Source organism: Protopterus annectens, chromosome 10.part0 (genome assembly GCF_019279795.1).
Source record: "Protopterus annectens isolate FY-2018-M chromosome 10.part0, PAN1.0, whole genome shotgun sequence".
NCBI lineage: Eukaryota > Metazoa > Chordata > Ceratodontiformes > Protopteridae > Protopterus > Protopterus annectens.
This window is the reverse complement of record NC_056744.1, coordinates 1,836,361,205-1,836,386,744: the sequence shown is the minus strand read 5'-3', so window position 1 is coordinate 1,836,386,744 and position 25,540 is coordinate 1,836,361,205. Positions and strand designations below refer to the sequence as shown.

The 25,540-nt window shown below is 39.7% G+C and overlaps 1 protein-coding gene across 1 annotated transcript; it reads left to right on the top strand.

The window, feature by feature from the left end:
• The first annotated feature begins 1,332 nt into the window (after window positions 1–1,332).
• Window positions 1,333–24,711, top strand: LOC122812884 (lymphocyte antigen 6D-like). Its single transcript, XM_044084926.1, has 3 exons — window positions 1,333–1,420; window positions 14,264–14,371; window positions 24,536–24,711. Exons 1-3 carry the CDS (start codon window positions 1,372–1,374, stop codon window positions 24,643–24,645), a joined length of 267 nt encoding a protein of 88 aa, XP_043940861.1. The 5' UTR covers window positions 1,333–1,371; the 3' UTR covers window positions 24,646–24,711.
• Window positions 24,712–25,540: the final 829 nt, after the last annotated feature.

Sequence of the window (25,540 nt, the reverse complement as noted above, 5' to 3'; positions counted from 1 at the left end):
GCCTCAAACAGATGCCCTATGCAGCCCAACTCAAGAAACTCCAGCTGTACTTGGTTGCATACCGCTTACTCAGAGGTAATCTCTGCCTGACATACAAGGCCATGTCCAACCCAGAATTGATGGACATACTCCACCTAAAAAAAAAACAAATCCTAGAGAGCCACACACTCTAGAGATATTAACCTCACCACAATGATAAATAGGACATGCTGGAGGGATAAATTCCTATCTCAGAGACTCCCCATGCTTTGGAACAGGATTCCAATATACATCAGGCAGAGCCCCTCACTAACACTCTTCAAGAGAAACCTTGACGGGTGGATGGGAAACAGAAAATATACCCCGGGGATCACTGCAGTGGCTCTGCTGGACAGTGGCTCAGGGAACTAATGGCTCTGATGGACAGAGGCACAGGGAACTAATCTAAGGGGGTGGTGAAAGCCAACACATTCTGACTAGGCTTATAAATGCCCTTGGGCAGATAGACTAGTACTTACTCATGAACCTATGTGAAAGGGCCAGTATTCCTCAATCAACTAAAGCTGAAAGCAAACTGGGAGCTTTGAGTAAACACAGACACAACTTAGGAATCTTTGCATGTATTAGTAGCTGATGAAAATATCTCTTGTCATGGCAGTTTTATGAATTTGGCATTTTATGTTACAGCAATAATTCATCACAACCTGCATTTCTTCTCATATTTAATAATAGTGTCAACTTACTGCAAGTACTCTCTAAACAGAATCTGTTTTAATTTATATATATATATATATATATATATATATATATATATTATCAGTAGGGTAGGTGTGTTTGTTTATTATATTGTGTTTGTGTGTGTTGTTTTGTTTGTTGTAGTGTCATTAGGTAGTTGTATATGTGCTTGTTTGTGTGGTGGTGGTGGTGGTGTGTGTGTGTGTGTGTGTGTGTGTGTGTGTGTGTGTGTGTGTGTGTGTGTGTGTGTGTGTGAATGATCGTGATTTTGAATTTCGCAGTTATGGTTGTCTTTTTCTGGGCTTTCGGCTTTATAGTCTCAAGATACTAAAATTCAGTATTTTAGTATTTTGAAATTAAAAAGTAAATCCATATATATATATATATAGAGAGAGAGAGAGCGATGGATAGATACACTACAAGATTATAATGAAATCACTATAAAGACTGGAAATTACAGCTAAAAATCATGGGCTTAATCTCATAAAAACAGAATTTCACTTTCTGGCAACCATAAATTAGCATCCCTGAGTGTTAGTAAGGTCAGTGTGTGAACACCAACGGGTGCTTTTAAGTTGACATATTCAATAATTCATTTTAAAAACTAAATTTACTGTACTGTGTTTCAGGTGACTGACCACTTGGCTAATACGCAGAATGAAGCAGACATTTCATATAATTACCCTGCTGGCTGTGGTATTTTGTGGTGAGTACCAGTTAGATATTTTATCATGTAACAACTTTGTCAGCAAAGTATCTGGTATCATTTTGCAAAGACCACATTCACTAATGTTTTTCTATCCACAGTATACAAAAGTAAATGGATTTTTTGTGTGTCACATTGTGCAATCACAAGCAATACTCTGGTTAGCCAACAGGTGGTGGTTTATTAAGCAGGCTCTTGTAAGCATCACGTTACTCCTGTCCTTTTGCCCGTCTGTACTGGTTCATGTGCACAATGGCAGGGACTGCCTCCCAGTGTTGTCACGTAATGCCTCTGTCAGAAAGAAATGAAAGAAGTCCTTCCACCAGATTATGGACTTTTACTTTCATCCCGAGAGTGTGATACAACCAACAAGCATGTGCTCGTTTTATTGCAAATTATTCTATAAATTGAAATAAAACTGAATTTGACTTAGCAGCAGAATCAGAATCAAATTTTATGGGATCATAGGTTCATAGGTGTCTACTAGGCTGACAACCACTGAGGTCTATTTAAGTCTATCCTTGTATCCCAAATCTATGACAAGTTCTAGTACCCTTGGTAGTGTAAACATGCATACCTCTCAAGAGTACCTCATTATGAGGAATGTTCATCATTATGAGGAATGTTCCTTATTTTGAATCTTAAAAAAAATCCACATTCCACACTGAGAGGGCTTGTCACTCATTTATTGTTAGGAATTTTTAAATAATATCCATGACAAAAATACTAACTTATTAATTCAGCAAAATAACTTTCAATTAGTATAAAGTAACTCACTTTGGCCAGCCTGTGAGCTTTCCAGTAGAAGTTGTTAGTAAGCTGTTAGTAAGTGTTCCATATTTTGTCCATTTCTTCCACATCATGAGAGGTAGTGTTTCACATTTTCGAGATGGAAGGCTCAGACCTATGTAAACAGGGGCTTGAGAGATGAAACATTTAGTGCTGCTTGCCGTTTTTGGTTTTACTAGTTTGTGGTTTTGCATTCAAGACTTGTTTGTGTATAGATTGGCCTTACCCATCTCTTGGTCAATAACTATATTAATGAAAATAACTGGCATCATTCAATAAATAATTTGATGGGACTCGCGCGTTTAGCAGCTGTCTCTGTCCCTTAGTAGCACAGGGGGCAGTCCTGGGGTACATTTTCAGTTTCCCATCCATAAATCTAAGATGCACTTGAATATGGATAGGGATTAACTTTGTTTAGTGTGGACTGGGAGTCTATTCCAGAGCAGAGGTAATTTCTCTGAGATAAGCCTGTCCCTCTAAAGTCTTCTCTTGATGTTGCAGAAGAGGTTTAGATCTCAAGACCAAGCATTGCTGATGTCTTTTGACTTGCTGATGTGTGGTAAATCCATCAGTACTGGGTCGGAGGATGCCTTGCATGACAGACACAGGACACCTCATAGCAGTCTGTAGCATACTGTGTAGAGTGACAGAGCTTTGGGTCAGTCCATGTAGGACATGTTGTTTTGGCTTTGTGTCCCTTTAGTAAGATATCTTTGTGGGTGTCCCAGTTGTCTAAGTTACACTTGAATTGGGCTACGGAGGAACTTTGTTTTTCATGGATGGGGAGCCTGTTCCATTGAAGGGGTAGTCTCTCGGATACATACGGATACATACCTTCTTTCTAGAAGGTCCTAAGGGTGTAAACAATGTAAGGGTGTAAAGGAGGTGTGAGTCAATATTCTAATATCCATGACAAAAATACTGACTTATTAATTCAGGAAAAGAACTTTCAATAAGTATAAAGTAACTCACTTTGGCCATCCTGTGAGCTTTCCAGTAGAAGTTGTTAGTAAGCTGTTAGTAAGTGTTCCACATTTTGCCCATTTCTTCCACATCATGAGAGGTAGTGTTTCGAGATGGAAGGCTCAGACCTATGTAAACAGGAGCTTGAGAGATGAAACATTTATTGGCTGTGTTTGTTCATTAGCTACATAAGTGCCACAGCAGGGTGACTTTCCTGTTCCCAGTAGGTTCATAGTCAAGTACTAGGCTATTTGCCCTTGTGGGCCATTTTAAACTTAGCCAGTTTTCCATTTGGCACTCAAAATAGCCTATTCCACTTAGCTATACATTGGCCTTACCCATCTCTTGGCCAAAAATTATATATTAATGAGAATAACTGGCATCATTCAATAAATAATTTGATGGGACCCGCGCGTTTAGCAGCTGTCTCTGTCCCTTAGTAGCACAGGGGGCAGTCCTGGGGTACATTTTCAGTTTCCCATCCATAAATCTAAGATGCACTTGAATATGGATAGGGATTAACTTTGTTTAGTGTGGACTGGGAGTCTATTCCAGAGCAGAGGTAATTTCTCTGAGATAAGCCTGTCCCTCCAAAGTCTTCTCTTGATGTTGCAGAAGAGGTTTAGATCTCAAGACCAAGCATTGCTGATGTCTTTTGACTTGCTGATGTGTGGTAAATCCATCAGTACTGGGTCGGAGGATGCCTTGCATGACAGACACAGGACACCTCATAGCAGTCTGTAGCATACTGTGTAGAGTGACAGAGCTTTGGGTCAGTCCATGTACGACATGTTGTTTTGGCCTTATGTCCCTTTAGTAAGATATCTTTGTGGGTGTCCCAGTTGTCTAAGTTACACTTGAATTGGGCTACGGAGGAACTTTGTTTTCCATGGATGGGGAGCCTGTTCCAGAGAAGGGGTAGTCTCTCGGATACATACCTGTCTTTCTAGAAGGTCCTATTTATCAAAACAAAAAGAGAAAAAAAACACCCAGTCACTAAACCTTTAAACAATGTAAGGGTGTAAAGGAGGATCGAGTCAAGTATTCTTAGTCGATCCTTTTATTCCACATAAACGCTGCAATATGCCACACATTTTCATCCAAAAAGCAGACTTCATCAGATGAACCATCACAGTATATCAGCACCTTAAATACCTTTATCAATTAAAAAGCACCAATCAACGTCCTACATTAATTAATCAGTATATTCAAGTTCTAATTGTTAAAATGCCTCTTGTAAAATACATCAAAGCATAACTTTTCTGTGTAAAAAATATATTAATAATATTATCCTACCATTAAAATATATCCTTTTAAAAAATAAATAAATAAATAAATAAATATATATATATATATATATATATATATACATATACATGTTTACTAATTTTCTTATAAGAATAAATGTATAACGTGATATTTTGGTGCCATCTACTGACCAACCCTTTAAAAACAATTGAACATGTATAAAAATGCAAAATATTCAAAATAGTGACACAAGTAAATGTTCCTTCCACCTACAACTTTCCTGCCCTAAGCTTTAATAATGGAACTATTGAAATGTGCTCATTTAGCCCAGGATATCTACTAGCATCTAAACTTACCTGCCAGTACAATTCTCTGTACTCAAGGCGGGTTTCCCAAGGGCCCCCTCTAATGTCCAAGGGGACATTTTCTAAGACAAAAAAATGAAACGTTGCCTGAATACATGTAGTAGAGTGCTTAAACAGAGAGTTTCTTTCATTTTGATTCTTAATATTGTATACATGTTCATAAATACGTTTTTTTAACCTGTGCTCCGTTTTCCCTATATAGAATTACTCACACTGGGAACAGGTAGCAATATACACTACTCTTTCTGTATTACAGTTATAATGTTCTGTTCCCACTAAAGTCCTATTCCTACTAGTTATACAAATCCTTTCCTTAATGGAAATGTAGTCACACTGCTGACCCTTACGTTTACTACTTCTAAGTTTGTGGTTTTCCTTTCCTATTTTGAGAAATGTCTTAAGACTCTTACCTTTCCTATAAATAAATTTTAGAGGGGCTGTTCTTCCATAGGTTCATAGGTTCATAGGTTTATACTAGGCTATCTCCCCTAAGACATTTATAAGCCTAGCCCAAAGTTATGTGGCTTACGCCACCCCTTATGTTAGAAATAATGTGCCCATTAGTTTGTTGTGCCTCTGTCCAGCAGTGACACAGAGATGATTCCCAGGGTAAACCTACGATCTCCCATCCACCGGTCAAGATTTCTCTTGAACAGAGCCAGCGAGGTGCTCTGCCTCACATGGACCGGGATTTTATTCCACAGCATGGGGAGTCTCTGGGTGATAAATCTATCCCTCCAGCACGTCCTATTTATATCCGTGCTAAGGTTTAAGTCACTTGCTCTAGTGGTTCTGGTGGATTTGGATTTTTTGAGGTGGAGCATGTCCATTAATTCCAGGTTGGTCATGGCCTTGTATGTCAGGCACAGGTCACCTCTGAGCAGACGGTATGCAACTGAATAGAGTTGGAGTTTCTTCAGTCTGGCAGTATATGACAGGTTTTGGAGTCCCTTTATCCTTTTGGTGAGGAACTTTTGGGGTCTCTCCAATTGCTGCAGGTGTCGGGTGAGATACATCCCGAATGGGGCATTGTACTCGATCATTGGTCTGATAAGTGAAGAGTACAGGGGAACAATGACCTCACTTGATCTGGATGTGAATCCCTTCATGATCAGATGGGCAATGTAGAAGGTCTTTTGAACCACTTTAGCAACGTGAGTGTCAAACGAGAGGCCACTGTCAACCTGGGTACCCAAGTCCCTGATAACCTCTTCTGTGCTTAGTGGGTTGCCACCTATATGGTAGCTTGGGGTTACCTTGTTTTTCCTGAAGGGTATGACTATACTATACTATATTCCGAGTGGAAGATCTGTAATTTCCAAAAATCTTTCCCATTCACATGTTAAAATGTTATTCAAACCTTTATTGTCACTGTTAAGCTCAGTAATAAATGCCCCACTACTATCTGTTTTATTCACTAAACACACATCCTGCTTAGGTGGTACATTATTACTTTTGCCCAAGACAGGATCAAATTTTGTTTTTCTAAAAACACTCACTTCTTCCCTAATACTCTCAACTAGTTTAACAGGATAACCCCTTTCCAAAAATAATTGACTAAGGAAGTCACATTCTTATTTAAAATCTGTGTCACTGGAAGTCATCCTACTTGCTCGGATGAAGTGCCCCTTCACCGTACTCTTATTTTGGAAATAGGGGTGGGCACTAGTATAGTCGAGGTAGGTAGGTATTCTGCAGACAGGTTGTCAGGAGCTGGAGTGTTTGGTTTTAGTGTTTTCAGTAGCTTTTTGGTGTAATGGATGGGGGCTGTATTTAACTTGAATTGGCTGTTGATGTTTTGTGGGAGTATATTATGACTTGGTTCGGGGGGGGCTGGGATTGAACCTAGTCTGGTTGCTAGCTAGAGTCTGAATGGATTCTGTGAAGTAAATATTGAATTAGGTAGCCACATTTTCATAGTTTTTAGTTGTTTTTGGACTGGGGGTAGTATTTTTACCTGGTTGTAATAAGTTATTAACTGCAGCCCAGAACTTTGTGGATTATTCTGATGTTTGGTTTGGATATTGCAGCAGTAGTTGGATTTGTCACTTTTAAATAGTTTTTTTACTTTATTTCGAAGTTCAAGGAAATATTGTTTAGTAGCGCTGGTTTTGTTCTTATGGAACTGTAACCAGGCCTTATCTCTGCTTTTGAGTAGGGATCTAGTTTATTTGGTTAACCAAGGTGCATAACTGGATTTGACTCTAATGTTTCTGGGTGGTGCTTGGGTGTTAAGTATATCAAAGAAGGTATTGTTAAAGGAGAGTTCCGCCTCATCAAAGGGTAGTTGTTTGACATGTTCCCAGTAACAGTTTTTTAGAGCGGAAATAAAATTATTGGGATTGAATTATTTTTGTTCCTAATTGTACGGAAGGAAGTTTGATGTGTTGGATGGTTGCATTCTCTTAGAAGAAAAGCCTGGCTCTGGTCATTCAGGTTGTCATGGAGGCAGCCTGAGTGGGATGATAGGTGGGGAGCATTAATTAGAATCCAGTCAAGTATGGATTGACATTTAGAGGTTTTATCAGTTCTGGTAGGAGATGTGATGACTTGGGCAAAGCCATACAGGTTAATGTGTGTTGTTAGAGTTGGAGAGGAACAAAGGAGCCAATCAATATTAAAGTCCCCCCATGAGGATGGTCTCTTGAGGGAGAAATGTGGAACACCAGTGTAGCAAGTTTTCAAGTGTGGCAGTGTTGTTGCCTGGTGGGATGTATCCATCTATAATATTAAGATGTCTGCTGGAGTTAATGGTTCATTTAGCTAGAATTAATTCAGCATTTGAAATATCTGGGATGGTGGAGTCAAGGAGGTCAAGTGTTAGATGGTCTTTATATAAGATAGCTACACCTCCCTCTTTTTTGTTTATTCTATCTTCCTATAAGATATTGTACCCTGGTGCAGTGATTTCATTACTGCTGATAACCTGGTTTTAGCCATGTTTCTGTTAAAGTAACTATATCAGGTGAGTAGTGGGATAGTAGACCATGTAGGTTGTGAGTTTCATTAGGTATGCTCCTTACATTTATGTTGAGGAAGAGGAGGCATGATTTGTTTCTTTGATGGAGTAGAGCAAGATTAGATTGAGACGAGGTGGGTAGTGAATCATGGGTTGAGGTGGGACCAGGATTGGGATGGATGTCTCCTGCAAGGTTTAATTGTTTAGTTATGTGATGAAGGAGTTTGGAGAGCTTATATAGGAGCTTAGTGAATCTAAGGAAGGTCGGAGATTCAGTTAGCTGAGGAAGAAATTTGAGTATGGATTAGAGTCTGTTTTAGTGGCATGGAAGAGGGCTGGAGCTATATGAAATAGTTGAGAATTATGTATAATTATGTATAATTTTAATTTTGTAACTTTTAAATTTATAACATTTAATATTGTAACTTCAGTTTCTACTGGATCTTTTCTCCCCAGGTCTCTGCTGAAAAAGGGTTTCTGCCCAGATGGCTAACAAGGACAACAAATGTCAAAATAAATAAAATAAATGAAAATTAACTGGTTGTTAGTAAACGAGGCAATTTCTACATTGCCTCAGGATGTCAATATCCACCAAGTTGGTAATAGAGATAGTGGGAAATTTCATATCCATAGTAACAGACCCCTTTTTATTTATTAGACAGTTGGAGTGAGAATATAAAGTAATGTCAGGAGTATCTGATTTGCAGCTTTGGGGGCAGTCCTTATCAATGCAAACGAATTGTCATGTGTGCAAGTAGGTATTGGTGAAATTTCAATGGTGTTTTTACAGGATAAATGTCAACTCAAGCTGTCAGGGGTTATACAGGTCACTGCAAAATGCTTAAGGAGAAGCTAACAAGTTGGGCCTGAAGATTTATGGATAAAGTATTTAGGCAGATATTTTTTAATACCAAGAAATTTTAGCAACTGCCCTATTCTTAATAACAGTTAACTTTCTTTATGTACCCTACTGTTTCTAAACTAGTTTACTTTAATACTGTTTCCCAATTTAAATAGCTTTATCTTTTATTACTGTTATTCTATATTCCTATTTAGAATGTGATGCATCTAACCTCTCACAAAATCCTTTCATAAAACAAATAGGAACCCATGACTGTCCCACTTCACTATAAATGCATCATGGTGAAACTCAAACCATTGCTCCCCAGTCTCTCATTCCCTTTTAATCTAATCTTGCCTATTTAGTTACCTTATTATCAATGGTGTGTCATGCTACCTGTCCTCCAATCAAATGATAGCACATCATACTACCTGACCCCCAGTCAGATTGTAATGCATCATACTACCTGTCCTCCAATCAAATTATAGTGCATCATACTACTTGTTCTCCAATCAAACTATAGTACATCATACTACATGACTTCCAATAAGATTGTAGTGCATCATACTACTTATTCTCCAATCAGATTGTAGTGCATCATACTATCTGTCCTCCAATCAAATAATAGTGCATCATACTACCTGTTCTCTAATCAAATTATAGTACATCATACTACCTGACCTCTAATCAGATTGTAGTGTATCATACTACCTGTCCTCCAATCAGATTGTAGTACATCATACTACTTATTCTCCAATAAGATTGTAGTGCAATCTGTCCTCCATTCAGATTGTAGTGCATCATACTACTTATTCTCCAATAAGATTGTAGTGCAATCTGTCCTCCAATCAGATTGTAGTACATCATACTACTTGTTCTTCAAGCAAATTTTTCATTCTTACCAGTTTTAAGTTACCCTTTGAAGGACAACACATTTTGATATATCAAACATTTTTCATGCACACCATAATAATTTCAGCCACATTCTTACTTCCTACACCTTACATTTGTGCTACTCATTCCCATGCCACTGTTTTAACCGCAATAGTATCTCACCATCTTTTCAAAATATGTATGCCTATAAAGATCAATTAACCTTGTGTGTACACTTCATTCATTTCACTAGAACATCCGTCTCCCTTCAGTGTTTGTAACATATTCTGTTTGCAGTGTTTACCAGTCTGAATAATGCCAAAGTCTGACCTCAAGCCATTTCAGCCACCTATCAGACAAATCATTAGAGAATGAAGAAACTCGCTATCCCTTCTTCCTTTCTCCGGTCCTTTTTAATATAACCAGTACCATTCCTTTACCAGTTGGTAAAACACAGGTGCTATTATTATCACACCCATTTCACCAGGCATATCAGTTCATTTTTCTTTTAACCTCTGATATACATATGACACACCCAATGGGTCACAATAAGAACAGTATTAACCTCTTAATATCCACAATGTGTTGAAATAAAAACAACAACATCTACAGTACATAATTCAAACAGAATACTTTTTCTTTCCTCACATTCTTTCTCCTAACTTCTTGTCCCATGGACATTTGTTTACCAGCAAAGTCCATCTGGCTAATAACCTGTTTTCAACAGAAGCCCAGGGAAAAAGCTCTAACCTATTACTTGGAAACAGAACACACTGTGTATCAAATATACACATTTGAGATGAATTGTCATTTTTACAATAACAATGTAATGTAACCGAGCTATAAAGGTTCCAAAAGCTGTAAATTATTCTGCAGACCTCTGTCTACCAACTACTTATACCTCTAGCTGTAAACACAATTTTCATCTTCCGTGTTTAATATACTTAGAGCACTTATTTTTTATAAATCTAGTACTAGGACTAGTAATACTAAGCTAGTCAATTTCTTAATCATGCTAACTATATTTACTAAAAGAACACCACAGCACACTAGAAATGGATGGGTAAACACCTACCTATGCTTCTCCTGTGTCCTTAGCTATTAGGCATTGTCTGCGAGGGTGCAAGCAGGGACAACAAGAGTGCCTCCTGGGCAGTACTAGGGTAAGTCCAGGAAAACACTCTAGAACTACAACAAGAATAACCCTGAAAATATCAATCAGTACTTGAGTGTTCCAATTGTCCAGAGTTCCTGAGGGAAACTGATTATGTTTCTCCGTTTCCCAGAGTACATCACTGCCCAGTAACAAGAGAGTCCAAGATGAGAATTCACCCATTAGATCTGTGTTTGTTGTGATGGTGTGGACAATGTAAATCCGGGCTGGCTGTCAGTCAGTTGTCCTGATGGACGTGGTCTCATAGGAAGGCTTTGGTTAGTCCCTGGAGAGATGTTAGTAGTCTGGAAGTTTGCACGCTTAATCTTTTATGCCACTGATGTTCTTTCTGTTCAAGCAGGCTCTTCAGATCTCTTCTTTCAGGGAACTACTAATACAAACAGAAACGTTACTAATTAAAATGCGCAAATGTTTCTTTAAGTCTAAACAATTGTATAAGATATGGAATCACAAATTTGTTAAAAAGTTAGAACTGCCAGAAAGTTCTGCGGATCATGGTGTGACACTAATTTGAGAGCTCAGTGAAATGTAAAGATGTGCACTGGCATTAGTTGGTGGTTATACACAGTAGTATTAATGCATGCACGCGTGCTCATTTCCCGGATTAACGCCCTGCATTTATTACACAGTAGTATTAATGCATGCACGCGTGCTCATTTCCCGGATTAATGCCCTGCATTTATTACACAGTAGTATTAATGCATGCACGCGTGCTCATTTCTCGGATTAACGCCCTGCATTTATTACACAGTAGTATTAATGCATGCACACGTGCTCATTTCTCGGATTAACGCCCTGCATTTATTACACAGTAGTATTAATGCATGCATGCGTGCTCGTTTCTCGGATTAACGCCCTGCATTTATTACACAGTAGTATTAATGCATGCACGCGTGCTCATTTCTCGGATTAACGCCCTGCATTTATTACACAGTAGTATTAATGCATGCATGCGTGCTCATTTCTCGGATTAACGCCCTGCATTTATCGCTGCAGGTTTCAGAAAGGGGAACAGAAATGAGAACTATGATTGATGCTTTTGCTTCTTTCAGGTGGGGACGGTTGTGAGACCTTGCTGTTCATTCCGTTACTTCTCTTCCAAGCTCGTATCAACATCTGGGGGCTCCTTTACTGCTGTTCTGGGTGAAATTCACCAATTTTCATTTGTCCACAAAAAAGAACTTTAAAAGACAGAATGTTGATTGCTTTTTCCCATAGGAAACATTGCCAGTGTGATTTCTAAGTGCGCACTGGCGATGTTACACTTCATTTGGGAGATTCATGGTTTTGCTATATATAAGTTTGGAGTGTGGGGGGACTTGCTTTCCACATTGGGTGGTGCTGGGAGTTTACCCTCCATGCAAAAGATCTTCAGATTTACATTTTTCATCCTTCTGTGTTTCAGGCATTATTTTTCATTTTTTGGGGATTCTTAGCTTTGCAGATGTTTATGTTTCATAGTAGAAACCCATCTGGGATAGCCTGGGAGCCATATACAGCCATGTGCTATTACTGTGGTCCAGACCTGTGCATGCATGTTTGTTTATCCTGATCAGATAACCCAGCACTGACTTTTTCTTCTGGTTCATATTTGTTAAAACACGTGCAACACTAGTGACACATGACTCTCAAAATAACCTTGAAAATATCAGTCAGTCCTCCAGTAGCCCAGAGTTCAGTAAGTGCAGCATGTGTGTACAGGAAACTACACAATTTCACAAAGATGCAAAAGTTATATGAAACTGAATCTCAGTGTGTACAGGAAACTACACAATTTCACAAAGATGCAAAAGTTATATGAAACTGAATCTCAGTGTGTACAGGAAACTACACAATTTCACAAAGATGCAAAAGTTATATGAAACTGAATCTCAGTGTGTACAGGAAACTACACAATTTCACAAAGATGCAAAAGTTATATGAAAGTGAAACTCCATGTAGGGCAGCATGTGTGTACAGGAAACTACACAATTTCACAAAGATGCAAAGCTTATATGAAAGCGAAACTCAGTGTAGGGCAGCATGTGTGTACAGGAAACTACACAATTCGACAAAGATGCAAAACTTATATGAAACTGAATCTCAGTGCAGGGCAGCATGTGTGTACAGGAAACTACACAATTCGACAAAGATGCAAAACTTATATGAAACTGAATCTCAGTGTATGGCAGAATGTGTTTACAGGAATCTACACAATTTGACAAATATGCAAAGCTTATATGAAAGTGAATCCCAGTGTAGATCCCATTGTTTTTGGGACAAAATGAGAGCTGTCTGAGAAAAAAAGGGAAAGCTCTCGGATTCATGAAAAATGTCTAATTGCAAACAACAGGGTAGTATTACACGGCATAGGCCTTCTAAGATGTGTTTTACTTGCTGCTGTGTGGGGGGTAGTTATAATTTTGCACTTATAGTAAACAAAGGTGTTTTACTGTGCTTCCTGTCCAGCTATGCTTTTACTGCAATGCATTACCAATGTAAGTCAACGCCTAACACTGACAAAGACTTGTTAATCTCTGTGTAATCCACAACCACAATTAGCCATGTAGGTTTGCAGAGAACTTCTGCTCCATTTGCACAGCTGTCCCTTTGTCCAGAGAACACAAAGGATTTTCATTGTATTCCTAGATTAAGTTCCATGTGTCCCTCCTTCTTCAGAAAATATATTCAGTGTTTCTGGCACATACAATTGTGGGTGCTCCTCAGCGGAGTTTTAGGAATTAGTGCCCATGACAATATTCTAGGAGAGCTTAAACAAATAGAAAAGCTATCAAAGATAAACAAATGCTTAGAATATAAATTGGAAATAACTGGTGTTTCCCTCAATTCAAGAGATTTTTAAAATCGTGTTTCATGTATGAGATGGCCAGACCTTTTGCCATTCTTTATTCCAACATAGAGGACTCCTGTTTTTATTTTAAATTACTCCACAAATGGGTTGACAATTTCTCAGCCACATTGTTACTGCAATATGTTTACTTGTTTATCCAGACAGAAGTGGGCATTCATTGACAACAGATGTAGAAATCCATTCCGGTATTCTACTCCACCTCTTAGCGTAAGAAATTTGGACAAAGCCTAAAATAACAAGATGACAAAGGCCCAGAATATGGACAGATTTTAAACATTATAAACTTAGAAAGTTGTTAGAATAACAGGATTTGTGTTGGCATGCATTTTCTGAAAGATATGAAGTCTGAAACTCAAATATATGTCATTTAGTGACTTCAATCTTCAGTTATTTGCCAGAAAACCACAGATTTTATGAGGAACAGACCATAAATATGAGACAAAATGTGGATATTCTGTGAAAATCTGGACAGTTGAGAGCCACACATTCCAGAGATGAAAAGCTCATTGGTTATTACACTGAGGATGATGATGCCGACAGTAGGACAATATGCACAAAGAATGTATGGTTGAAGTCAAACTAATCCTGTGTCATGTCTTGTAATGTTTTAGATTACATCATGAATGTGGCTTGTAGTTTCTGCTATCTCTGTCACAGTTCAGTACTACTCTATGCTGCGCATCAGGCAGCCATATAGGAATGAGTCATAAAACAAGAATTAATTCTACACGCACTGAATGCTTATTCACTTTAATACTTTTTTGTTTGTTTTTCTTGCAGTAGAAACATTGCGGTGCAAATTTTGTACAAATCCTTACAATCTCGCCACTATTCAGACTTGCAGTACCAATGAAACTGAGTGTGTCAAAATAACCAGAACCTTTCCATGTGAGTATTGCAGCCTTATGGAGAGAAACTACAGGATAATAGACTTGTATCTGAGAAACCCAGACTCTGTAGCCATTTTATCAATTTTAACCAAACAGCAGAACATTATCAACAGAAGAGAAAAGCCTTAACCCCTAACACACACACACACATACACACACACACACACACACACACACACACACACACACACACACACACACACACACACACACACACACACACACACGCGCACACGCACACACACATATTTATACACATGCACACACACGCGCGCGCACGCACACACATATATTTATACGCACACACACGCACACGTGCACACTCACACACACACACACACACACACACACACACACACACACACACACACACACACACACACACTCACACACTGCTACTGTGCTGCACTCTATTTATTTTGTATGCATTTGTTTATATGTTTGTTATCTGGAAAGTTCCAAATGGTCATACAATCATAGGATCATAGAAGGTTACTTGGCCCTAGAGCCTTTTTAAGTTTAACCATTCCGTCCCTAATTTTCACAATTATCAGTGTCCAAGGGCTAGAATGGCTTTGGTATGTGCCTGTGCCTTAGGTCATCTATAAGCTGCACCTGCCCATAAGGGACATAGGTGACAAGCCAGGGGTGAATTTGATATTTCTCATCTAGTTGTCCAAACTGCATTTAAATAGGATTATGGAAGTGCTCTGCTTCACATGAATGGGGAGTCTGTTCCAGGGAAGGGGGTCATCTTTTGGGCACATTTCTGTCTCTCCAACATGTTTTGTTTATGTAACAGATGAGATCTAGATCCTTAAATCAATTAATTTTAGTGCTGTTTGTTTTCAGATGTGTAGTAGATCCATCTGGGCTGGATTGGAGAATGCCTTGAAGGTTAAGTATAGATCGTCTCTCAACAGTCTGTAGGAGACAGAGTACAGGGTCAGGGCTTTGAGGTGGTCCACACAGGACATATCATTTACACTCTGCATTCTTTTAGCAAGGAACCTCTGTGGCTGTTCCAGCATTTGCAGTGCTTGGTCAGGTACATGCTGAAGGGTGTTTGTACTAATTAACTGGTCTAATGAGGGCTAGGTGTAGTGGGACTATAATCCCCTTAGGTTTGGATGCCATGCCCATACTACAAAGTTCTGCATTTAAGAAGTATTTTCTCATCACCATGGACACATGGTGATCAAAGTTCAGGTTGCTGTCAACTTGGAATCCGAAGTCCCTTACCACTGGGACTACTCTTGTGGGAATCTTATCGATGTTGTAATTTGTAAGGGTGGTCTTCTTGTCAAAGGGTATAATTATGTATTTTTTGTACTGAGTTTTAGGCTCTGGCTCTGGCAGCAGTTATTTGTCTGTGTCAGTCTCTCCTGGAGGATATCTACATCTTTGGGGGATTCAATAATTATACCCAGCTGCAGTCATCAGCAAATTTCATCAGCTAAAGGCCTGCTACATTTCCCTTGACTTCAGAGAGGTGTATTCTGAACAGGAGAGGTACCAGTACAGAGCCCTGTGGAACACCACTAGTAACAAGCCTATTGGTGAAGGTGGATCCCCCCACCCTAACGTCATGTGGCCTATCCATGAGCCATTTATCTATCCATTGGGTGACACAGGGATTATGCCTAAATTTGAGTTTCTGTATAACACCTGAGTGAGGTATTGTGCTAAATGCCTTTGCCAACTCAAGGAAAGCAGCATGCTCCATTTGCCCAGGTTTTGTAGGTATGACCAAACTGGAAATGGTTTGAAGATTTCCGATGTCTTTGTTTATCAGGTTCATCATATTTCATTCCATGGCCTTGCATATAAGACTATTCAAACTAAAGAGTCTGTATTTCCCTGGGCCTATTCATGGTCCTCCTTTGTGTAGAGGGATGACCTTTGCAGTCCTTCATTCCCTAGGGATGAAGCCTGTCTAGTGGTTGTAGCTGAACAGAGATTCTAGTGGGCCTAACAGGTCATGTTTCAAGCTATTTAGGAACCATCCTGGGATATTATCAGGACCTATCGATGCAGTAATTTTAGCTTTGAAGTGTCTAGTGAAGACCTGTTCTTTAGTGATAGTTGGGGAAGAAATGTTCGAGGGTATTTCCTGGGAGGTAACTGGGGAGCTGGCTGGGGGTGTAACTGGTGCTAAATTTATCAGACAGCAAATTTACTATTTCCTCCAGTTCAGTATAGAAAGTTCAGTTTACTGTTAGTTTAACACACTGTTAGGTATTCTCCTTAAGGCTGCAAACATAACTAAAAGTACCTTAAGGTTATCCTAAGCCTGGGAGGCTGTTGTTGCCTCAGAGTTGGTTTTGATGGACTTGATTAGTCCTCTGAGGTGCTTGTTGAGACTGATGAGGGACTGTTTTGTCTCTCGGGCATAGCCCTTCCTATTTTTGGACAGAATTGTTCTTTCTATTTCTGTACAACCTATTTATAATGGGGGTTCATGAAGGCAGTTTGTTTTTGGAGTTTGTCATACATTTATTTTGGCACTGCTGCTTCTGTGCAGTTATTCACACACAGGCCACTATGTTCTCTGAGTTTGGGGGGGGGGGGTCGGAATTTATCTATGCCATTGCTTAGTAGAGGTAGTTAGCCCTGGAAAAGTTCTTAAAGATTCTGTGGTTTGCTGACAGTCTGGGCCATATTTCTTTCAAAGGTGACCTCTTTGTGATCTGACCTGACCAGTGAGAACATTACACTGGGGAGAGGGATCATTCCCTTATAATTGTGAGTGCCAGTTCCAAGATATTTGCATAAAAATTTGCACACACTGCCCCCCCAACCCTCCTCCTTCATCACATTTCAGTTAAAGAAAAATATTTTTTTTTTCATTTAAATTTAATTAATGTATCAGGTAGCTGCTACAGTTCATACTCCACACCAGATCAATACAGTGCTCAGGTTTTAGTTCAGAATTTTTTTTTTTACTTTTAAACTGTAGCAAACTGCTTGTACAATGTAGCTTTTACTCTGCACAGAGCACTACAGTGCTCAATATTTAGTTAAAAAAGGTTTTAAACTGTAGCAAACTGTTTGCTAGACTGTCACATAATGTATAGACATCTCATGGAACAAACCATTGTGGAGAGGATGGTCACTAAACTTACATATCTGCCATGGAAGAAACCATTGTGGATAGGATGGTCACTAAACTCACATATCTGCCATGGAAGAAACCATTGTGGATAGTATGGTCACTAAACTCACATATCTGCCATGGAAGAAACCATTGTGGATAGGATGGTCACTAAACTCACATATCTGCCATGGAAGAAACCATTGTGGATAGGATGGTCACTAAACTCACATATCTGCCATGGAAGAAACCATTGTGGATAGTATGGTCACTAAACTCACATATCTGCCATGGAAGAAACCATTGTGGATAGTATGGTCACTAAACTCACATATCTGCCATGGAAGAAATCATAGAGGAGTGAGGAGTAAATGTTAATCTGGCACATTGCTCTCTTTGAACGAACTTAATGGGGATTATAGAAACACGTCCTCCTTGAAAAAAAAAAAAAAAAAACAGAAACATGAATGCAAACCTGGCACACTACCTTGGAATTAGCTATTGAAAATGGTGGGGGGAAGGTAACTTACAGACAAGCTGCAGGAAATCAAAATAGGAAAAGCTACCTCCACAAAGAGACCAGACACCAGTGGAATCCCCCAGGGTTGACTGTTGGGACCTCTCCTGTTTGCATCTAATTCTCTGAAGTAAAAGCCAATACCAAGGAGCTCTGGCTGACTAAGTTTGCAAATGATTGCAAACTTGTAGGAGTTATTGAATTCTCAAATGACTTAGCCACCATACAGGAAGGTTTGTCCCAAACAAATCATTGGTGCCAGAATCACGGGCTAAAACTAAATGACAAAAAATGCATTGTCATATCCTTTTGGAAGCTGTTTTCCCTGAAGAACTATCATATTGACAATAAATCCCAGAGGGTGACCCAGTTGTTTAGGATTTGGGAACTAATCTGGACTGTGGCCTAAGTTTTGATCAATATGTCCACTGTTGTAAGAAAGTTCTTCTATGCTGAGCAGCTTAAAAATAAAGGGATTGCAGCTGGCCTAGAGATGTCATTGTCCACCTTTACTCAGCCCTCATTAGACTAATCATAGAGTATAATGTCCCCTTTGCCATGTATTTGTTCAGACACATGCAACAACTGGAACACCCACAGAAATACCGCACTAAAAGGAATATAAGACCTTAACAATATGTCCTACATGGACCACCTCAAAGACCTGCTAGTATATTTAGTATCCTACAGACTGCTAAGAGGTAATTTGTGTCTAGCATACAAGACATCCTCCATTCCAGTACTGATGGATTTACTGCATATCAATAAGTCAAATGGCATCAGAAATACTCGGTCTAAGGTTCTAAACCTCTTCATTAACATTAACAAAATGGAAGGTAGGGGGAGGTGTATGTTACACAGGATATCACTGCTCTGGAACAGACTCCCCATACATGACATAAAAGCTCATTCCTATCCATACTCAAGTACAACTTGGATCTATGGATGACTATTAGAAAAATGACCCCATGACTAACCTCTGTACTACTAATGGACAGAGACAGCTTCTAAATTCTTTATCCCACACACAGATCCCCTCAGATGATCCCAGTTATTCTCATTAGGGGTAATATATAATTATCAACCATGGGAGGGGTAGGGCCAATCTAACACCAAATGGGATAAGTTAATTCAAGCACCAAAAGGGAAATTGGCTAAGCTTAAAATGGCCTGCAAGGGCAGCTAGCCTTGTCCTTACCTATAAACATAAAGCTAGCCCACCTGTCATGCATGGAACCACTAGGGGTGGAAAGGTGCTCACCAAACTGACTCATCATCATCTTCTTTCGGCTGTTCCCGTTAGGGGTCACCACAGCGGATCACCTGTTTCCATTTCTTCCTGTCCTTTGCATCTTGCTCTGTCACACCAACCACCTGCATGTCCTCTCTCACCACATCCATAAACCTTATCTTAGGCCTTCCTCTTTTCCTATTACCTGGTAGTTTCATCCTTAGCATCTTTTTCCCAATATACTCTGCATCCCTCCTCAGCACATGTCCAAACCAACGTAATCTTTCCTCTCTGGCTTTGTCTCCAAACCTTCCAACCTGGGCTGACCCTCTAATATACTTATTCCTAATCCTGTCCACACTCATCACACCCAGTGCAAATCTTAGCATCTTTAACTCTGCCACGTCAAGCTCTGACTCCTGCCTTTTTACCAATGTCATTGTCTCCAACCCATATAACATAGCTGGTCTCACTACCCTCTTGTAGATCTTCCCTTTCACTCTTACAGGTACTCGTTTGTCACAAATCACTCCTGACACTCTTCTCCACCCACTCCATCCTGCTTGTACTCTCTTCTTCACCTCTCTTCCACACTCACCGTTACTCTGAACTGTTGATCGCAAGTATTTAAACTCATCCACCTTCACCACCTCTACTCCCTGCATCCTCACCTTTCCTCTATCCTCCCTCTCATTCACACATATATTCTGTCTTAGTCCTGCTGACCTTCATTCCTCTTCTCTCTAGAGCATATCTCCACCTCTCCAGGGTCTCCTCCACCTGTTCCCTTCTCTCACTACAGATCACAATGTCATCTGCAAACATCATAGTCCATGGGGACTCCTGTCTGATCTCATCTGTCAACCTGTCCATCACCATTGAAAATAAGAAAGGGCTCAGAGCTGATCCTTGATGTAACCCAACCTCCACCTTAAACGCATCCATCACTCCCACCGCAGACCTCACCGCTGTCACACTACCCTTGTACATATCCTGTACCACTCTTACATACTTCTCTGACACTCCTGACATCCTCATACAATACCACAACTCCTCTCTAGGCACTCTGTCATATGCTTTCTCTACGTCTACAAAAACACAATGCAACTCCTTCTGACATTCTCTGTACTTCTCCATCAACACTCTCAGAGCAAACATCACATCTGTAGTGCTCTTTCCCGGCATGAAACCATACTGCTGTTCACTAATCATCACGTCCCTTCTTAACCTAGCTTCCAGAAAAAAACACAGCGGAGGGGAAGGTGTTTATTCCTTTACTTTTTGTTGCATGGATTAGCTCAACTAGGCTAGCCTATTCTCAGGCAACACCTAAGCAACAACTATCCTTTAAGCTGACACATTTCCTGGAAGAAACCACCGCAAAGATGAAGGCGCAAAATAAGCTGTCACATGTCCCATGGAAGAATCCATTGGGGAGCAGGTGGCCACACTAGGCTACTGTACTTTCTAAAAGAACAACTATTTGTGAAGAAGTTTGGAGAACATTAAACTGCCCACTTTCCAGGAAAGAAACCATGGAGGAGGGTAATGATGCACATTTAGATTCAACACATCCCATGGATGAATCCACTGAAGGAGGGATGGGAGAGCATACATTTGGCTCTCACATCTCACAGAATATTTGCATGCTGAGGATGTGAAAAGGGAGAACTTCATGCGACCAGTACAATAATGTTTAATATTTCTGCCTCATTTCAGGCTTTACCTATTAGATATGTTGATCTGCATGTAAGCTCTGTCCACCCCCACAGTTGCTGCTACTCTGTTAGATGACCAGTCACTGATACTAATAATAGGAAATAATGTCCCACTGGCTAGTTAGGAGGCAATGAAACTTACCAAGACTCACGTGCATGAGGAATATAAGGGAAAAAGCACTTACACAAAAACAATTGATGAGCACATCCATGTTTTATGTTGGTAACTGTTGGGAAATTGTCCACAATATAGCTGGGAAGAACCCTCTCCACAGTTGGGAATTGGGGCCACACAAATGTGAATGCACAAAGCTAGTGCACAATGGCTTGATGAAACCTCAGAAGAGAAAAATGACACATTCAGGATGGCATTATTGACAGACACCAAAAGTAATAACAAAGTATATGGAAACGGAAAAACATGATTTCTGTGACGGGCACTGATTATTCTGATGCCCATAAAGTCTCTGCTGTATTTTTGTTGCATGTACTGTACAGTGTTTGCATGTATTCTGTGTGGTAAGTCAAGAAGGTTCTCCAACGCATCCAAGACAGTGAGGTCCAACTAAGCCTGCTCCAGAACAGAGCCTCAGTCCCCGCCACAAATTCCAGGAGCACTAGTTCTCTGCATCTCACTGCAGAAATGGCGCATAGTGCACAGCACTAGTTCTCTGCATCTCACAGCAGAAACGGCACACAGCACACATGTAAACAAATCCTATTGCAGAGAATCGTAAATATAAAAATATGTTCTTCCAGAGTACAACTGCAGCTGGGAAGCATGATTCCATTCCTAGAGTGTTACTTACTGCAGTCAGGACAGCCATCCTTACTAATACAGCTCTGTGATAATATATTTAAGTATCACGTGCTTTAGAGGCTGGTGAGTTATGCAATAGTAATTAGCCCATGCGTATATCAGTAACCCGTACCTGCCACATACATTGGCTTAGAATCTCTCTGTTAACAATCTGTGTTTGTTATTGTACACAATTTTAAAGCTTTTCTGAGATTATTTTCATATATCTGTCTTTCTACCTGAGGCATGCTGCGGTATTTAACACCTTGACTATCATCATTTTTGCTGCTGCAGCTCTGTGTTTGATCCCAGTCACCACCAGTAAGTTTACTGTGGTGGGTTGCAGGTGCTAAAACTTGTCTGGAAAGTTGAAAGGAGGAGTTACTTTTTTACCTCTATTCTTAGCCTCCCCCATCCGTATGATGCAGTAATGCAGGCTATTAACAAAATACACAAAATACTCCCCCCATCCATACAATGCAGTAATGCAGGCTATAAACAAAATACACAAAATACTCCCCCACCCATATGATGCAGTATGCAGGCTATTAACAAAATACACAAAATACTCCCCCACCCATACGATGCAGTAATGCAGGCTATTAACAAAATACACAAAATGCTCCCCCATCCGTACAATGCAGTAATGCAGGCTATTAACAAAATACACAAAATACTCCCCCACTCATATGATGCAGTAATGCAGGCTATTAACAAAATACACAAAATACTCCCCCATCCGTACAATGCAGTAATGCAGGCTATTAACAAAATACGCAAAATACTCCCCCATCCTTACAATGCAGTAATGCAGGCTATTAACAAAATACACAAAATACTCCCCCATCCATACGATGCAGTAATGCAGGCTATTAACAAAATGCACAAAATACTCCCCCATCCGTACGATGCAGTAATGCAGGCTATTAACAAAATGCACAAAATACTCCCCCACCCGTACGATGCAGTAATGCAGGCTATTGACAAAATACACAAAATACTCCCCCATCCGTACAATGCAGTAATGCAGGCTATTAACAAAATACACAAAATACTCCCCCACCCATACGATGCAGTAATGCAGGCTATTAACAAAATACACAAAATACTCCCCCCATCCGTACGATGCAGTAATGCAGGCTATTAACAAAATGCACAAAATATACCCCCACCCTTATGATGCAGTAATGCAGGCTATTAACAAAATACACAAAATACTTCCCCACCTGTACGATGCAGTAATGCAGGCTATTAACAAAATGCACAAAATACTCCCCCACCCATACGATGCAGTAATGCAGGCTATTAACAAAATGCACAAAATACTCCCCCATCCGTACAATATAGTAATGCAGGCTATTAACAAAATGCACAAAATAGTCCCCCACCCTTACGATGCAGTAATGCAGGCTATGAACAAAATACACAAAATACACCCCCATCCATATGATGCAGTAATGCAGGCTATTAACAAAATACACAAAATACTCCCCCACCTGTCCAATGTAGTAATGCAGGCTATTAACAAAATACACAAAAAACTTCCCCACCCATATGATGCAGTAATGCAGGCTATTAACAAAATACACAAAATACTCCCCCACCCTTACGATGCAGTAATGCAGGCTATTAACAAAATACGCAAAATACTCCCCCACCCGTATGATGCAGTAATGCAGGCTATTAACAAAATACACAAAATACTCCCCCACCCTTACGATGCAGTAATGCAGGCTATTAACAAAATACGCAAAATACTCCCCCACCCGTATGATGCAGTAATGCAGGCTATTAACAAAATACACAAAATACTCCCCCACCTGTACAATGCAGTAATGCAGGCTATTAACAAAATACACAAAATACTCCCCCACCTGTACAATGCAGTAATGCAGGCTATTAACAAAATACACAAAATACTCCCCCACCTGTATGATGCACTAATGCAGGCTATTAACAAAATACACAAAATACTCCCCCAAACGTACGATGCAGTAATGCAGGCTATTAACAAAATACACAAAATACTCCCCCACATGTACAATGCAGTAATGCAGGCTATTAACAAAATACGCAAAATACTCCCCCACCCATACGATGCAGTAATGCAGGCTATTAACAAAATATTCCCCCATCCGTACGATGCAGTAATGCAGGCTATTAATGAAATACACAAAATACTCCCCCACCCGTACGATGCGGTAATGAAGTCTATTAACAAAATACTCCCCCATCCGTACGATGCAGTAATGCAGGCTATTAACAAAATGCACAAAATACACTCTTTCACCTCTGAGCCCTTTCCAGGTGCAAGTCAAAGCACCATTTTGAAAGTGCTTTGATATAGTTACCTGTCCTCCATGAAGGGGTGGTACCCCTCTAACCTATTCACTGTCTCCTCTTGCAATAAGAAAGCCACTATACCCCCCAGCTAAGACCCTTACATTACGGATACTAACTTAACTCCTGTCACTAACACCATACTAAGGAACAGGCTAGCTATAATATTATCTTCTAAAGGCCATTTGGCAGACAAAGTCTAGTATCTAGCAAACCTTTTTCTGACAATGTATATACAAGAATTTGGGGGAGTTTTATGCAGGTCTCCACTGTTCTCCATTTATGTTCCTGGAATACAGTGTTTTTATTTTACTGTACACACATAATTTCTGCTTAAATGTTTTCAGATGTTGTTTTCAATGGGAATGACTTCATATCACATTTAATTAACACAATCTCTAATAACCCGAATAGGACTGCTGAGTTCTGTTTTTGTAACATGTTCTCTGTTTCCCCCTGACAGATCGTGTCTCTCAGAGGTGCATCAAGTCAAGTGACTGCCGTAGCCTGGAGTCCCTCTCTGTACCACTGCAGTTAATTGTGCAATGCTGCTCCACGAATCTCTGCAACTGACCCTTCCTGCATGATTGTTTCTAAAAATGATGCTTGTTATCTGTAGTTTATACTGACAGATTGAAATAAAATTGGATTCAGACTTGAACGTATTCCTCATTGATGTTTTATTTAAACTGCTGTGTTTTAAGCTTCTGCCTTTAGAATTCCAGAAGTCCCTTAATGCTGTTTGATGTTAGGATCCCTTGTATATTGTCTCTTCAGTGCCTGCAGTCTTCAAATGTTTACTGTGAGGACATGCTGATAACTATGTGTATTTACTCACTCAGTTTAAGTATTAAAAATGGAATGTTACCATAAAGTACATCAGCATTCAGTTGCCGGGAATATTTTCTACCCAGTAAAATATACTGCAAGTCACAGACACATTTGCAGACAAAAATGAAATCCACTTACATATGTTGATGGAAGAATGGACTTTTACAGTGACTTTACCCATTTTGTAGCCTTCCCAGTCTGCTAGGTTCCTTATGTGTTTAACAATCTTCTAATCTTCATTAACTGTATGCTTTGCAAACACTTAATCTTTGTTAAATAAAGATCTGTTTCACAGACAATTCACCATAGAACTGGTCAGTAAACGCATGATTCGCTTGCTCTGGTTGCCGAATCTCTTTGGTGTCAGAGTTCTCTTCAGCATAAAACATAACCTAAGTTAAGGTGCTATGACCTCAGCATATGTTATATTTATTGAGATAGTGTGGAGAGTCTCTCCCTACATGGATAGAGTTTTGGGGGAACTTCCTTCCTGCTAAGAAGTTCTTCAGTGACCTACAACTTAACAACAATAGTTTGATGAGCTACTCTTTCAAATAATGTAGTGGATTTATTTATTTTGTTAGCCCTCTCTGCAGGCTGACTGCTTTCTGTTCATGCAAGTCATATAATGGGCTCA